General features: G+C 49.9%; 1 protein-coding gene across 5 annotated transcripts in view; it reads right to left on the minus strand.

Moving 5' to 3' along the window:
* The window catches only part of rdm1 (RAD52 motif containing 1), a 50,403-nt gene that overhangs the window by 29,115 nt on the left and 4,150 nt on the right, over positions 1-17,138 (minus strand). For all 5 annotated transcript variants that reach the window (XM_072487032.1, XM_072487034.1, XM_072487033.1 and 2 more), the window contains exon 3: positions 1,144-1,275. In XM_072487032.1, the coding sequence (XP_072343133.1) occupies positions 1,144-1,275 (132 nt within the window). The remainder of the gene's footprint in view (positions 1-1,143; positions 1,276-17,138) is intronic.

Raw genomic sequence — 17,138 nt, forward strand, 5'->3', positions numbered from 1 at the left:
CAAATCCAATCTAATCCAACTATGAAGGAATTTTTTAGGAATAAATAGTATGTTCAGTACAATCAAGTACAGTGGAGAATAAAAAGAAAATGAGCCATAATTAGTTCCGAAAGGATGTCATGAGGTCTTTCACTAAAAGAGTTCCTGTTCTGGGTGGGAGAGAAGACGGACTGGAGGGTGTTGAGTGACAGAAGAGTAAAGAGGAGGCAACAATGCAATCCAAGATTTTAGATAGACAGGCTAGGTTGTCAACAACTGCGGAGGGGAGAGGGTTTAAGAGAGCAGGTGGATCTGAAACTGTGTAATGGAAGGTAATGGATATTAAGATGGGAGGGGCTGGAAGTAGAAAGAAGACCAGGCAGCCAAACAAATGTCCACAATTTTGAACATAAATGCACACAGGTGCTCTTCAAGTTACTAAATTGACAACGGAGGACAGTGTATGGCAGATGGACCAAGGAGACAGTCAGCAATAGAAAAGAGAATTCTTAAGTTGTTCCTTTGTCTAGGATGATTTTTCATTGGAGGAGGACTTGGTAATGAGACAAGAATGGAGCAGAAATCATAGTTGGAATATTTATCAGGCATTCTCAAGCTGGTGGCCTTTAGATCGGAGGTCAAGGAGATTGTTGTTTTTATAAGGGGAAGTACAAGTGACTCCATTTGATCCCAGGCAAATAAAAGGTGAGATAGTTATGAAGATCAACACAAGGTTTCAACATCATCTCAAATTCAGATGGATGGAAGTTGAACCGTGAGAAAATCAGAAAATAGCTTTTGTATTTTGCAGGTGCAGGATGAAAGTGAAAGGTTTTCAGAAGCAGGAGTGAGAGTGCTGAAGCTAAAAAGGTCTGAAAATTAGTGGTTGAAGACAAAAGTCATGATGGCCGACAGTAACGGAGGAAGAGATATGTGATCTGTAAAGTATTACAATGGAATTTTACCACATGAAATATATAAATTGGCTGCTCCCAGTCATCCAATTACTAACTCATCTAATAAAACTGAACTTATCCCATTTTGAAGTTTGAATTCCCCCATGAGTAAATGATCTGGAGTACAGTTTTCTATTTATTTATCATGTCCTGAATTGTGTTAAATGCAAATGGATTTGTTATGCAACATTGTTCAGAACTTGCTTACGGCAATTATGCGACTGCACCATCCATTAAAACCAAGGTAGTAATTAGCCAGTTCCTGGCATTTGATGCTGTTAAGAGGAAGCGGATTCTCTCGGGATACTTTCGTAGACCATTGCTTTGTGCACATTTGAACCTGTATAAAAATTAAATTTGTAAATTGCAATTCATCTCTACATGCATATAAATAATATGCCAAGAAGCATTACATTTGAATAAGAAATTCTGACACTAAAATAATAATAATAATGTTTATTATTGTCACAAGTAAGCTTACATTAACACAGCAATGAAGTTACTGTGAAAATCCCTGAGTCGCCACATTCTGGAGCCTGTTTGGGTACACAGAGGAAGAATTCAGAATGCCAATTCACCCAACAAGCATGTCTTTCGGGACTTGTGGGAGGAAACCGGAGCACCCGGAGGAAACCCACGCAGACACAGGGAGAACGTGCAGACTCCGCACAGATAGCGACCCAAGCAGGAATCGAACATGGGATCCTGGAGCTGTGAAGCAACAGTGCTAATTACTGTGCTGGCGTGCCGCCCAAATATTGTTGCATGCTTTGTACCTCGAATGAGTCAAAGTTTCAGGTGGGGAAATAGGGTCCAAAAAAGGCTGATAGCGCGATCTAACGAAAAGATTTTTAATTGTCATTTGTGGCGGGTTTTGTTGGGAGTTTCCCCGCGGGCTTTCGGCGAGTTTCCCACTGCTTTATAACCACACTTAGTCACTTTTTGGGCCCTAGAGAGTTTCTACCTGTTCAAGGCCACACTTAGAATTATTTTCATCACTGGGGATCTGAACTCGCAGGCAAGATAGGCTCCTCAGAGATCAGGCCACCATTTTGAAAGAGTGCCCCCATCTCTCAGTGGGCTTGAGGGTGCACCAAACCTCCCATCCACGGGCAATGTCACCCCCCACATATGGGCATTACCTCACACCCCCAAGTGATGATACCCTACTGTGGGGTCGCTGAGTGCTCCGCTTTTTCAGGCCTTTCCACGCCCTATCAGACACCCCCCTTCTAGGACCCCCACCCTTCACCCTCCCTCCCCAACCTTCCAGTGGTCACTTCATACCCGTCCTGCACCCCCCACCCCATCCTCCTTTCAGGGCCTGGGGAGCCTTGCCCATGAACCTTGGCAGTGCCACTGACAGTGCTCGTGCTGGCTTTGCAGTACCACCCAGGCACCTTGGTAATGCCAGGGTGGTAGTGCCAAGGTACTCGCATTCCAGAGGTCGGTCCCTGGGTCACCTTGCCCTGTCCCTGACCACCCGAGGGCCTCTGATGACCTGATGGTCCGGGGGGGGGGGGGGGGGGCCTCGCCGCCGCCTGCCACCAAATGCCTTTCCGCCTGGTCCACGTTTGTGTGGACCAGTTCTGAACGGCGCACAGCTAGGGACTCCGTTAGATGCCAGAGCCCAGTAGATCCAAGGTGAGTACACCAAAGTGGGTTTCAAACCTACTTAGGCGCGTGAAGTTTGGTCACTCCATTGTGGGGGTGATCCTGGTCGCAACAGCTCGCAGATTCCGGGTAAATCTCACCGAGCATAGTGACTGTCAGGAAGCCCACGGAAGGCCTCGCCCAGCTGCATTGCGCTCCCGTTCGGGCACGCCGTGGAGTATCAGATGATGGGTTGGAAGTGGCGCAGGACAGACAACAAACAATGTATTTACTCAGGAACAATAAGACAGTTTATTACAGAGTGCATTTATTCAACGTCTCCCTGTAAAAGTGAAGTGACTGGATGTGCATAAAATAAATCCCAGTCACTAATGTTGTCTCCAGGCAAAATTGATCAGAGACAGCATTCTTGCTGTGAATATTAGTATCATTAGATGCAGACACCCAATGTAGTCCCAGACTGCGGTATCAAGAGTGGGCAGTTTCAGAATATATATTTAGTTTGCATGAAAGCAAAAATAAATGTGATAGGAAACATGGCTGTGTAGGCTGAACAGCACCACTTGCATGTCTGTACAAGGTCAGCTTTAAAAAAATGTATGACAACCATGTGTTGACATTGGGTTTCGCTGATAAATGTTTACGTACGAAATATTACTAAAAATGAGACCAAAAATAAGAGTAATATATGTCTGGAAAATGCTTGCTATGCAGAAGAAATTAGTGCACATAGGGGTCATAGAAAATAAGAGTAGGCCATTTGACCGTTCGAGCCTGCTCCGCTATTCAATATGATCATGATTGCTCTTTATCTCAGCACCATAATTTCTCACTCTCCCCATAACCCTTCAAACTTTTTGAATCTATTTAGCAATCTATTTCCGCCTTAAATATATCCAGCAACTTGACTCCACATCATTCGGTGGTGGAGAATTCTACAAGTTCACCATCCCGAACGAAGAGGTTTCTCCTCATCTCAGTGCTAAATGGTCTACCCCATATTGAGAATGTGAGCCCTTGTTCTCGACTCCCCAGCTAGAGGAAACAGCATCCCTGCATCAAATCTGTCCAGCCCTGTCAAAATTACACTTTTCAATTAGATCCCCTCTCGTTCTTCTAAATTCCAGTGAATATAGGCTCAATTGACCCAATCTCTTCTCATATGACAATCCAGTCATCCCAGGAATCATTCTGGTGAACCTTCACTGCACTCTTCGATGGCAAGTACATCCTTTCTTAGATAAGGAGACCAAAACCATACGCAATACTCCAACAGTGATCTCACCAAGGCCCTCAAAACCAAACATAGATTTTAGGATGAAAGGGAAATAATTTGACCGCATACAATTCAATCCCAATTTTAAAATTGTGTGGTCTGCCTTCATCTTTATAGTTCCATTATCTAAAGTAAATATGTTCAAATACATATGGAAACTTTCACCATGTAATGGCACTGGAGTGGAAGAAGGAAGGTAATTAATGCTCATTTAGGAAATAATAATGGAAAAAGTTGACAGTTTGTGCAAATATAATTATATTACAGAATTAGATTTACAAATATGCCAACGATATCCTTAAAAGAAACATAGCATAATTCAATTAGCAAAAATGTCACGTGACCTCCGGTGGCAGTCCTGGAGTGAGTGGTCATACACAGGGCAGCTGCGGCTCGAAGGTGTGGATTTGAGCTCTTTTTACCCCAAAATGGGAAAATTTGATGGGAAAGTGTAGCTGAAGGTGTGGAGAGGTTTCCCCAATCGTGGCATGACTGCTGGTTATCAGACCTGGCAGAAAAAGGTTAAAGACCTGGCCAAAGAATTGGAAGAGGCCTGTGGCGCAGCAACAATTGGAAAGATGGCGGAGGGGGAAAAGGTCGTTGCATGTTGCAAAACGCCAGATGGAGCAGCTGATGGCGTTTATTAGAAAGGAGTTCCGTCAACAAAGAAAGGAGATGCAGAAGAGTGCAGCCGGAATATGGCAACTAGTGGCTTTTCAGTCACTTTGTTGCAGTGTTAATGTAAGCCTACTTTTGACAATAAAGATTATTATTATTATTATTATTAAGACCAATCGAAGGAGCGTTTGCACCTGAAATGCTTGATGGAGTGAGTTGAGAGTGCTTGGAGTCATAGGGTTGCAGATCCGGGAGATGGTGACGTCTGACCACAGATCGGGTGGTAGCATTAGAGGCAGAGGTGGGGCTCCTTTGCAAGTCGTTAAGAGGCAAAGGTAGAGTGGCAGGAGAACAGATCTAGAAGGCAGAATCTGCGTATCATTGGCCTGCCTGAAGGTGCAGAAGGCAATAGAGCTCCGATATACGTCTCAAGGATGCTGGCAGGGCTGATGGCGAAGGGGTTGCTGGACAAAGCCCCAGAGGTGAATAGAGCGCACAGATCTCTGAGGCAGAAGCCAAGAGCAGGGAAGCCGCCGCAGGCATGATTGTGAAGCTCCACAGGTTGTGGAGAAAAAGAAGATCCTGCGGTGGGCCAGAGAGAAGTGGAACGGAGAATGGGAGCGGAATAAGGTCAGAACGTATCAAGACATTGGAGCAGAGCTGGCGAAAAGGGGTGCTGGGTTTAACAGGGTCAAGGCGGCTCTTATCGACGACAGATCAGGTTTGGTGCGCTTTACCCGTTTAAACTGTGGGTGACTTTAGAAGGCCTGAAATTTTACTTTGAAACCCCAGAGTAGGCCAAGGACTTTATTGGAAAGCATAAGCAGGGGGAGAACTCAACTTTGATGGGAGACGGAGAAATTGGAATGGAGTTCGGAGGATGGGGGTAGTGTGGTGGCGGGGGGAGTTCTTTCTTCACCGATGGGGTGATTTCATTGTGGCGATTATTTGTTGAGGGTGAATAAGTTTGGAAAGGGCAGCTGCTGCCACCCGCCCCCCCCCACCCCCCCCCCCCTCTCTCCCCCCCCCCCCCCCCCCCCCCCCCACCCCCTCCCGATTCGTAACATGGAATGTATGGGGGCTGAACGGGCTGGTGAAGAGATCCCGGGTCTTTGCACGCTTGAGGAGCTTGAAGTTGGTGGTTGTCTCTTGCAGGATTTGCATTCCTGGGAGGGATCAGGGTAGGTTGAGGAAAGGATGGGTGGGTCAGGTGTTTCACTCGGGGTTTTATTCGAAGGCCCGGGGGGGGGGGGGGGGGGGGGGGGGGGGCATCCTGTTGAGTAAGAAGACAGGGTTTGTAAATATTAATGAAGTGCAGAACCTGGGTGCGAGATACATGAAAGTGACCGGGGTGCTGGAGGGGACACCGGTGGTGCTAGTGAATGTATATGCACCGAATTGGGACGACGGGTTCACGATGGAGTTGCTGAGAACGATTGCAGACTTGGCCACACACCAGTTGATTATGGAAGGTAACTTTATTTGTGCGCTGGAGCCGAGGGTGGACAGGTCGAGCCCCAGGTCAATGGGAAGGTTACAGATGGCAAAGGAGCTGGGCCGGTTTATGGAAAGGATGCGTATGGAAGTTTAAGAACCCGGGCGAAAGGGAGTACTCGTTCTTCTCCAGCGTGTACACAAAGTCTACTCCATAAGTGTTTTTTTTTTGTGGTGGGGATGGCGAGGGCAGAGTATGCGGGAATCGTGATCTCTGACCACACACCACACTGGCTGGAGATCCGACTTTGCTCGAGGCAGGAACGGAGGCCGGGATGGAGGCTAGGCTCAGGGCTGTTAGCGGACAGGGGGTTCTGCGATAAGGTGCTACATGGAGCTGAACCAAAAAGGGGAGGTATCGGCAGCCACATTCTGGGACGCATTGAAGGCGGTGGCTCAGGGGGATATTATCTCTTTCAAGGCACACGGAGATAGGAAGAGGAGAGAAGAGTATGGACGATTATTGGATGAGATACTCGAGGTGGACAGGGAATATTCATGGGACCCCACCGTGGAGGGATTGACAAAAATAAAGAAATTACAGGAGCAGTTCGACACGCTGATAACGGGAAGGGCTATTGAGCCGCTACGGAGGGCAAGAGGGGTGCGGAATGAATATGGAGAAGGCGAGAGCCGCATGCAAGCCCATCAGCTATGGAGGAAGGCCGCGTCCAGAAAAATCCTGAGAGGATTGACAGGGAAGGGGAAAGTAGTGTTGGAGCTCGGGAGGATAAATGAGGCGTTCAGGGAGTATTATGAGAAATTGTATAGGGCCGGTCCAGGGAGTGAGGAAAGGATATGGGGTGGTTTTGGACGGGTTGTAATTCCCACTGCTGGATGAGGAGAGGAGGTAGGCACTAGAGGAACCATTAGGGTTAAGAGAGGTGATCGAGGTTCTGGGTGCGGCGATGACCAGCGGAGTCGCACGTTTCGGCAGCTCTCGGTGAAACGGACTTTTGGGCTCTTGATAGGAGCCCCAACGGCAATTTTGACGGCTAAAAACACTTTGGGTCGTGAAGGCAAAGGCAGCCGAGAATGAGGACGACATACAGGGCCTGGTGGGGAAGAAGGAGACGCATGAGGCACATCAGAAACGATGTGTGGAAAGGTTGGAGGCACTGGAGAACAACGCAAGGAGGAACAACCCGAGGATTCTTGGTCTTCCTGAAGGTGCGGAGGGAGCGGACGTCGGGGCATATGTGAGCACGATGCTGCACTCGTTAATGGGAGCGGAGACCCCGGCGGGTCCGTTGGAGGTGGAGGGAGCATACCGAGTGATGGCGCGAGGACCGAGAGCAGGAGAAATTCCCAGAGCCATAGTGGTGAGATTCCTCCGTTTTAAGGATAGAGAAATGGTCCTTAGATGGGCAAAGAAAACTCGGAGCAGTAAATGGGAGAACGCGGTGATCCGCGTTTATCAAGACTGGAGTGCGGAGGTGGCGAGAAGGAGGGCGAGCTTTAATCGGGCCAAGGCGGTGCTTCATAAAAAGAAGATAAAATTTGGAATGCTGCAACCGGCAAGACTGTGGGTCACATATCGAGGGAGGCACCACTACTTTGAGACGGCGGATGAAGCGTGGACTTTTATTGTGGAAGAAAAACTGGAATGAGCGGGTTATTAAGAAGAACGTTTGAACAAAGTGGTGGGGCGAATGTGGGGGGGCGAAGAGGGGGGTTAAAAAGGGGGGGAAAAGAGGAGTTTTATGTACTAATCCTGCGGTGGTAACTTTTCTCTCTTCCACAGGTGGTGATGGGGGGAGGAGGGGAGGTGGAGGAGATGGGGTGTTGGCCATTGGGGGCGGGGCCATGGGAGAAGCGCGGGCTTGGTTCCCGCGATATGATAATCATGGCGGGAATAGAGAAGCAGGAAGGAGGGGGGCGTCGCACGGTGCGAGCCGAGGTCGGCCAGAGTTTGCTGACTTCTGGGAGCAACACGGGGGGAGTAATTACGCTAGCGGGGGATCTAGCGGGGGGGGGGGGGGGGGGGGGAGGTGGGAGGGGGGAATTACTGGGTTGCTGCTGCTGGGGAGAGGGGGGAGCTGGTATGGGAGGGGATGGGCGGGGGGGCACCGCCTGGGGGAGATACAGCTGCGTGGGAACCGGGTGAGGAGTTGGAAAAAGGGGATGGCTAATCGACAAGGGGGGGTAGGAAGCCCCCCAACCCGGCTGATCACGTGGAACGTGAGAGGGCTGAACGGGCCGATAAAGAGGGCACGGGTACTCGCACACCTTAAGAAACTTAAGGCAGATGTGGTTATGTTACAGGAAACGCACCTGAAACTGATAGACCAGGTTAGGCTACGCAAAGGATGGGTGGGGCAGGTGTTCCATTCGGGGCTAGGTGCGAAAAACAGGGGGGTGGCTATATTAGTGGGGAAGCGGGTAATGTTCGAGGCAAAGACTATAGTGGCAGATAACGGGGGCAGATACGTGATGATGAGTGGCAAACTACAGGGGGAGACGGTGGTTTTGGTAAACGTATATGCCCCGAACTGGGATGATGCCAATTTTATGAGGCGGATGCTAGGACGCATTCCGGACCTAGAGATGGGAAAGCTGATAATGGGGGGAGATTTTAATACGGTGTTGGAACCAGGGCTGGATAGGTCGAAGTCCAGGACTGGAAGGAGGCCGGCAGCAGCCAAGGTACTTAAAGATTTTATGGAGCAGATGGGAGGTGTAGACCCGTGGAGATTTAGCAGACCTAGGAGTAAGGAGTTCTCGTTTTTCTCCTATGTCCATAAAGTCTACTCGCTAATAGACTTTTTTGTGCTGGGAAGGGCGTTGATCCCGAAGGTGAGGGGAACGGAGTATACGGCTATAGCCATTTCGGATCACGCTCCACACTGGGTAGACTTGGAGATAGGGGAGGAAACAGGAGGGCGCCCACCCTGGAGAATGGACATGGGACTAATGGCAGATGAGGGGGTGTGTCTAAGGGTGAGGGGTTGCATTGAAAAGTACTTGGAACTCAATGATAATGGGGAGGTCCAGGTGGGAGTGGTCTGGGAGGCTTTGAAGGCGGTGGTTAGAGGGGAGCTGATATCAATAAGGGCACATAAAGGGAAGCAGGAGAGTAAGGAACGGGAGCGGTTGCTGCAAGAACTTTTGAGGGTGGACAGACAATATGCGGAAGCACCGGAGGAGGGACTATACAGGGAAAGGCAAAGGCTACATGTAGAATTTGACTTGCTGACTATGGGCACTGCAGAGGCACAATGGAGGAAGGCACAGGGTGTACAGTACAAATATGGGGAGAAGGCGAGCAGGTTGCTGGCAGACCAATTGAGGAAAAGGGGAGCAGCGAGGAAATAGGGGGAGTGAGGGATGAGGAAGGAGAGATGGAGCGGGGAGCGGAGAGAGTGAATGGAGTGTTCAAGACATTTTATAAAAAATTATATGAAGCTCAACCCCCGGATGGGAGGGAGAGAATGATGGGCTTCTTGGATCGGCTGGAATTTCCCAAGGTGGAAGAGCAGGAAAGGGTGGGACTGGGAGCACAGATCGAGGTAGAAGAAGTGGTGAAAGGAATTAGGAGCATGCAGGCGGGAAAGGCCCCGGGACCGGATGGATTCCCAGTCGAATTCTATAGAAAATATGTGGACTTGCTCGCCCCGGTATTGATGAGGACCTTTAATGAGGCAAAGGAAAGGGGTCAACTGCCCCTGACTATGTCTGAAGCAACAATATCGCTTCTCTTAAAGAAGGAAAAGGACCCGCTACAATGCGGGTCCTATAGACCTATTTCCCTCCTAAATGTAGATGCCAAGATCCTGGCCAAGGTAATGGCAATGAGAATAGAGGAATGCGTCCCGGGGGTGGTCCACGAGGACCAAACTGGGTTTGTGAAGGGGAGACAGCTGAACACGAATATACGGAGGCTGTTAGGGGTAATGATGATGGCCCCACCAGAGGGGGAAACGGAGATAGTAGTGGCGATGGATGCCGAGAAAGCATTTGATAGAGTGGAGTGGGATTATTTGTTTGAGGTGTTGAGGAGATTTGGTTTTGGAGAGGGGTATGTTAGATGGGTGCAGCTGTTGTATAGGGCCCCGATGTTGTATAGGGTCACGAATGGACGGGGATCTGCATATTTTCGGCTCCATAGAGGGACAAGGCAAGGATGCCCTCTGTCCCCATTATTGTTTGCACTGGCGTTTGAGCCCCTGGCGATAGCGTTGAGGGGTTCCAAGAAGTGGAGGGGAGTACTTCGAGGAGGAGAAGAACACCGGGTATCTTTGTATGCGGACGATTTGCTACTATACGTGGCAGACCCGGCGGAGGGGATGCCAGAAATAATGCGGATACTTGGGGAGTTTGGGGATTTTTCAGGGTATAAATTGAACATGGTGAAAAGTGAGTTGTTTGTGGTGCATCCAGGGGAGCAAAGTAGAGAAATAGAGGACCTACCGTTGAGGAAGGTAACAAGGGACTTTCGTTACCTGGGGATCCAGATAGCCAAGAATTGGGGCACATTGCATAGGTTAAATTTAACGCGGTTGGTGGAACAAATGGAGGAGGATTTCAAGAGATGGGATATGGTATCCCGGTCACTGGCAGGGAGGGTGCAGGTGGTTAAGATGGTGGTCCTCCCGAGATTCCTCTTTGTGTTTCAGTGCCTCCCGGTGGTGATCACGAAGGCTTTTTTTAAAAGGATTGAAAAGAGCATCATGGGTTTTGTGTGGGCCGGGAAGACCCCGAGAGTGAGGAAGGGATTCTTACAGCGTAGCAGGGATAGGGGGGGCTGGCACTATCGAGCCTAAGTGAGTATTATTGGGGCCGCTAATATTTCAATGGTGAGTAAGTGGATGGGGAGAGGAGGAGGGAGCGGCGTGGAAGAGATTAGAGAGGGCGTCCTGTAGGGGGACTAGCCTACAGGCTATGGTGACAGCCCCATTGCCGTTCTCACCGAGGAACTACACCACAAGCCCGGTGGTGGTGGCTACACTGAAGATTTGGGGACAGTGGAGACGGCATAGGGGAAAGACTGGAGCCTTGGGGGGGTCCCCGATAAGAAACAACCATAGGTTTGCCCCGGGGGGGGAATGGATGGGGGATATGGAATGTGGCAAAGAGCAGGAATAACGCAACTGAAAGATCTGTTTGTGGATGGGAAGTTCGCGAGTCTGGGAGCGCTGATCGAGAAATATGGGTTGCCCCAAGGGAATGCATTCAGGTATATGCAACTGAGGGCTTTTGCGAGGCAACAGGTGAGGGAATTCCCGCAGCTCCTGACACAAGAGGTGCAGGACAGAGTGATCTCAAAGACATGGGTGGGGGATGGTAAGGTGTCAGATATATATAGGGAAATGAGGGACGAAGGGGAGACTATGGTAGATGAACTAAAAGGGAAATGGGAAGAGCTGGGGGAGGAGATCGAGGAGGGGCTGTGGGCAGATGCCCTAAGCAGGGTAAACTAGTCATCCTCGTGTGCCAGGCTAAGCCTGATTCAGTTTAAGGTATTACACAGGGCGCATATGACTGGAGCACGGCTCAGTAAATTTTTTGGGGTGGAGGATAGGTGTGCGAGGTGCTCGAGAAGCCCAGCGAATCATACCCATATGTTTTGGTCATGCCCGGCCCTACAGGGATTTTGGATGGGGGTGACAAAGGTGCTTTCAAAAGTAGTGGGGGTCCGGATCGAACCAAGCTGGGGGTTGGCTATATTTGGGGTTGCACAAGAGCCGGGAGTGCAGGAGGCGAGAGAGGCCGATGTTTTGGCCTTTGCGTCCCTAGTAGCCCGGCGCAGGATATTGTTAATGTGGAAAGAAGCCAAGCCCCCGGGGGTGGAGACCTGGATAAATGACATGGCAGGGTTTATAAAGCTAGAGCGGATTAAGTTCGTTCTAAGGGGGTCGGCTCAAGGTTCACCAGGCGGTGGCAACCGTTCGTCGAATACCTCGCAGAAAGATAGATGGAATGGAAAAAAGAAGGCAGCAGCAGCAGCCCAGGATCGGGTGGGGGGGGGGTGGGGGGGGGGGGGGGGGGGGAAAGAGGAGGAACCAGAAGGACTCTCAGGGTTGTTAATATATACTGTATAATATGTATAGGTCGTTGCTACAGATAATTATATATTGGACTATTAAATTATACTTTTGGAGAGTGTTACTTGTGATAAGGCAGTTGCCAATTAGGGTTAGTTTTCATTTTTGTTATTTATTATTTATTCATTTTTTTTTTTGTTTATAAAATAGGTCATTGTTATTTGTGTTGTTATAATATTGTGTAAAGGATGCACAATTTACTGTGTTGGTTGACCAAAAATTTTCAATAAAATATTTATTAAAAAAAAAGAGAGGTGACCGAAAGCATAAGAGGGATGAAGTCAGGGAAGGCGGCCGGACGGTTACCTGGCGTAGTTCTACAAGCGTTTGCAGCGGAGTTGGCACCACATTTATTAGGGGCGTTTAGCGAGGCACTGGAGAAGGGGGAGCTGCTGGAGACAATGACACAGGCGACAATCACACTAATTCCAAAGAAAGGGAAGGACCCGTTCGGGTGTGGGTCATACAGGCCCATATCACTGTTGAATACAGACGTGAAAGTGTTGGTTAAGTTAGTTGCGGGGAGGATGGAATAATGCATTCTGGGGGTGGTGGCGGAGGATCAATTGGGCTTCTTGAAGGGTCGGCAACTCTCTACTGATATTAGGCGTTACTGAATGTGATCCTGACCCCATCGAGGTGACGGGTATCATAAAATCATAGAATCGTAGACTTTACAGTGCAGAAAGAGGCCATTCAGCCCATCGAGTCTGCACCGGCCCTTGGAAAGAGCACCCCACTTAAGCCACCTCCACCCTATCTCCATAACCCAGTAACCACACCTAACTTTTGGACACTAAGGGCAATTTAGCATGGCAAATCCACCTAATCTGCACATCTTTGGACTGTAGGAGGAAACCGGAGAACCCGGAGGAAACCCATGCAGACACGGGGAGAACATGCAGATTCCGCAGACAGTGACCCAAGCCGGGAACCGAACCTGGGACCCTGGAGCAGTGAAGCAACTGTACTAACCACTGTGCTGCCCCGGAGGTAGTGGTGTTTATGGATGCAGAGAAGGCTTTTGACCGGGTGGAGTGGCGGTACCTGTTCGAGGTTCTGGGAAGGTTTGGGCCGAAGATTGTGGCATGGTGCATCTGCTATACGTGGCTCCGGTGGCGAGTGTACAGACAGAGATGAGTTCATGGAGCTTCGGGTTGCATAAGGGAACGAGGCAGGAGTGTCCGCTGTCGCCACTGCTGTTTGTGCTAGCGATAGAGCCCTTGGCGATGGCCCTAAGGGGGACAGCAGAGTGGCAGGGGATTATGAGGGGGAGTAGGGAGCAGCGGATGTCATTGTATGCAGACGACCTGCTGTTGTATGTGCTAGACCAGCTGGAGAGTATGGGGAGAATTATGGACTTAGAGTGGTTTGGAGCTTTCTCGGGTTAGAAGTTGAACGTGGGAAAAAGCGAGTGTTTCCGGTGAACGAGGTGGGCTGGGAACTAACTTAGGGGTGTTGCCATTTATGGTAGCCAAAGATGTGCAGGGTAGGTGAATTGGCCACACTAAATTGTCCCTTAATTGGAAAAAAAAAGAAGTGGATACTCAGAATGTTTTTTTAAATAATGGATAGGTTATAGGTTTAGGTATCTGGGGATCCGGGGGGGTGGGGGAAGAGAGTGGGCGGCATTGCACAAATGGAACTTAACGAAGTTGGTGGAAGAGTTAAAGGAGGATTTTAGACGGAATACATTGCACCTACGTTGGCGGGGGGGGGGGGTCCCAAGTGATTAAAATGAATGGTCTGCCAAGGTTCCTAATCGTATTCCGGACTCTCCTGATCTTTATTCCGAAGGCCTTTTCCCGGAAGCTGGAGGCAGTGATTTTGGAGTTTATATGGACGGGGAAGGTACTACGGGTAAAGAGGGCCTGCTACAGAGGCAGAGAGGGGGGTTGGCATTACCAAATCTGCTGCACTACTACTGGGCAGCCAATGTGGAGTAGGTGAAGTGGTGGTGGGAAGCAGAGGGCTGAGCACCTCGGTTCGATCCCGGCCACAGGTCACTGTCTGTGTGGAGTTTGCACATTCTCCCCATGTCTCCGTGGGTCTCACCCCCACCAACCCAAAAAGATGTGCAGGATAGGTGAATTAGCCACACTAAATTGCCCCTTAATTGGGAAAAAAACAATTGAATACTCTGAATTTTAAAAAAGGATGGAGGAAGAGTCCGGAAAGGAGTCCAGTCTGAGGGCTATTGTGATGGCGGCACTACCGTTGACACTGAGATATACAGAGTCCAGTTGTACAGTCCACGATAAAGGTGTGGAACCAGTTGAGGAGACATCTTTGGATGGGGGGGGGGGGATGATGTCGGTGTTCACACCGTTGTGAGAGAACCATGGGTTCAAGCCGGGGGAGACGGATGGCATGTACAGGAGGTGGAGAGAGGTGGGGCTGGTGAGGGGGAGGGATTTATAGTTGGATGAGAGGTTCGCAAGTCTGGAAGACCTGAAGGAGAGGGTAGAGCGCCAGAAGGTAAGTACATTTAAGTTTATACAAGTGAGGGACTTTGCACGGAAGGTGTGGAAAGGGTTTCCCAGGCTGCAAAAGTATGCCTTATTAATTCTATGGTTGCTGTTTCCAGGCGTGGAAGGGGAGAGTAGGATTGGGGACATATCCAGGTGGCTGGAGGAGCAGAGGGGAGTGCGGAGCAGAGGGGAGTGCAAGTGGCGAGGATCAAGGAGAAATGGGAGGAGTTGGGGGGGGGGGGGTAAAGATAGAGAGAGAGAAGATAGCTTGGGGAGTGTAGAGTGAGGTGCTGTGCTGGGTGAATTCAACCTCCTCATGTGCGAGGATGAGTTTGGTACAGTTTAAGGTGATGCACAGAGTGCACATGACTCGGGTGAGGATGAGTGGGTTCTTCCAGTGGATGGCAGACGAGTGTGAGAAGTGTGGGCAAGGACCAACAAACCATGTGCATATGTTCTGGGGGGGGGTGAGAAGTTGGAGAGGTACTGGGTGAGAGTGTTTGGGACACTAGCAAAGATTGTGGGGGTAGAGGCCAGGCCTGACCCTATGGTGGCGATTGTTTGGGTATCAGCAATGCTGGAGCTGATGGAGGGGAGGAACGCCGATGTTGTGGCCTTCACTTCTCAGGTTGCCCGGCGAAGAATTTTGTTGTAATGGCGGTCGACAACGCAGCCGGGACTGATGGCCTGGCTAGGGGATCTGTAAGACTTGCTCCGGTTGAGAAGATTAAGTTTGAATTGAGGGGATCAGTGGAGGGCATGGAGACACGGTGGGGATTGTTCCCAACCATGTTTGAGGAATTGGTTGTCGCCGGGGAGGGCATAAAAGGGGAAAAACTTGTACACTGTAAAATTGTGAGTTGGGGAGAATGTTCCCCAGATTATTTATGTTTTTGTATTTTTTTTTTTAAATCATAGAATTTACAGTGCAGAAGGAGGCCATTAGGCCCATCGAGTCGGCACCGGCTCTTGGAAAGAGCACCCAACCCAAGGTCAACACCTCCACCCCATCCCCATAACCCAGTAACCCCGCCCAACACTAAGGGCAATTTTGGACACTAAGGGCAATTTATCATGGCCAATCCACCTAACCTGCACATCTTTGGACTGTGGGAGGAAACCGGAGCACCCGGAGGAAACCCACGCACACACGGGGAGGATGTGCAGACTCCGGACAGACAGTGACCCAAGCCGGAATCGAACCTGGGGTCCTGGAGCTGTGAAGTAATTGTGCTATCCACAATGCTACCGTGCTGCCCCTAATGTGTTTGGAATAAAATTCATTTTTTTAAAAAAGCTGGGGCGAAATTCTCCACTCCCGCGCCGGTTGGGAGAATTGCCTGGGCCGCCAAAATTTCCCGGGACGCCGGTCCGACGCCCTCCCGCGATTCTCCCAAGCGGCGGGAACGGCCCGGTCGAGTTCTCCGGCCTACGGCCCGCGGAATCGCCGGAGACACCCAAAATGGCGATTCTCCGGCACGCCCACTATTCTCAGGCCCGGATGGGCCGAGCGGCCAGGCCAAAACGGCGGGTTCCCCCCCCCGGCGCCGTCCACACCTGGTCGCTGCCGTCGGGAACAGCGCGCGAACGCTGGGGGGGGGGGGGGGGGGGGGGGGGCGGCCTGCGGGGGGGTGAGGGGGGATCCTGCACCGGGGGGTACCTCAATGTGGGGTGGCCCGCGATCGGTGCCCACCAATCGTCGGGCTGTCCTCTCTGAAGGAGGACCTCCTTCCTTCCGCGGCCCCGCAAGATCCGTCCGCCATCTTCTTGCGGGGCGGACTTAGATAGGACGGCAACCACGCATGCGTGGGTGACGCCAGTTATGCGGCGCGACCGCGTCATCTATGCAGCGCCGCCTTTACGCGGTGACAAGGCCTGGCGCGTGTAGATGACGCGGCCCCAATCCTAGCCCATTGTCGGGGCCTGAATCGTTCGGGATCGGGGCCATTTCGCGCCGTTGTGAACCTCGACGGCGTTCACGACGGCGTGGGAGTGGAGAATCCCGCCCCTGATTTTTTTATGTAATAATGATATTGCCTTGCCTATTTAAAGAAAATAGAAGTACTGTACTTTTTATTCAGGGTACTCTATTTCATACTGAATAAATTATTTTTTAAATGATTAAAAAAAAACATTTAGCTCCAGGATAGAATCAGATTCTCTTCCCTACCAGATCCCATACTCCCAACATATCACAGCAATTCCATTTGAAAGCTATGGCAACCATAATGATTGAATCAAACAGTAGCCATGTTGCATTGGAAAAGCTTGCCAAAAGCTGGACAATCCCCAAAAAATAAAGTGAGAGGGGGACAATTTTGGATAATGAGTATTTTCCGTAGATTTTTTTTGCTCCTATCAGATAATGAATTCATTGAGTTATTGATAAATTAAATGACAGGTGGAGTTCAATGTGGAAAAGTATGAAGTCATCTACTTCTCACCCAAAATAAATGAGAGTATTTCTGAATGGTAAGAAGTTAGGAACTGTGGAGAAACAGAGATTTAGGGGTCCCTAAATCACAAAGCTATTGAGACAGATACAAAATAAATAAATAAATAAACTCATTGGATGTTGGCCTTTACCTCAAGATGCCAGAAAAACACGGCGTGCAAGTTATTCTAAAGTTGTAAAAAGTTCTCATAAGACACTATCCAGAGTACTGCTCTCAGTCTGGGCACTGCA

This window comes from Scyliorhinus torazame, chromosome 21, assembly GCF_047496885.1.
Source record: "Scyliorhinus torazame isolate Kashiwa2021f chromosome 21, sScyTor2.1, whole genome shotgun sequence".
NCBI classification, from domain to species: Eukaryota; Metazoa; Chordata; class Chondrichthyes; order Carcharhiniformes; family Scyliorhinidae; genus Scyliorhinus; species Scyliorhinus torazame.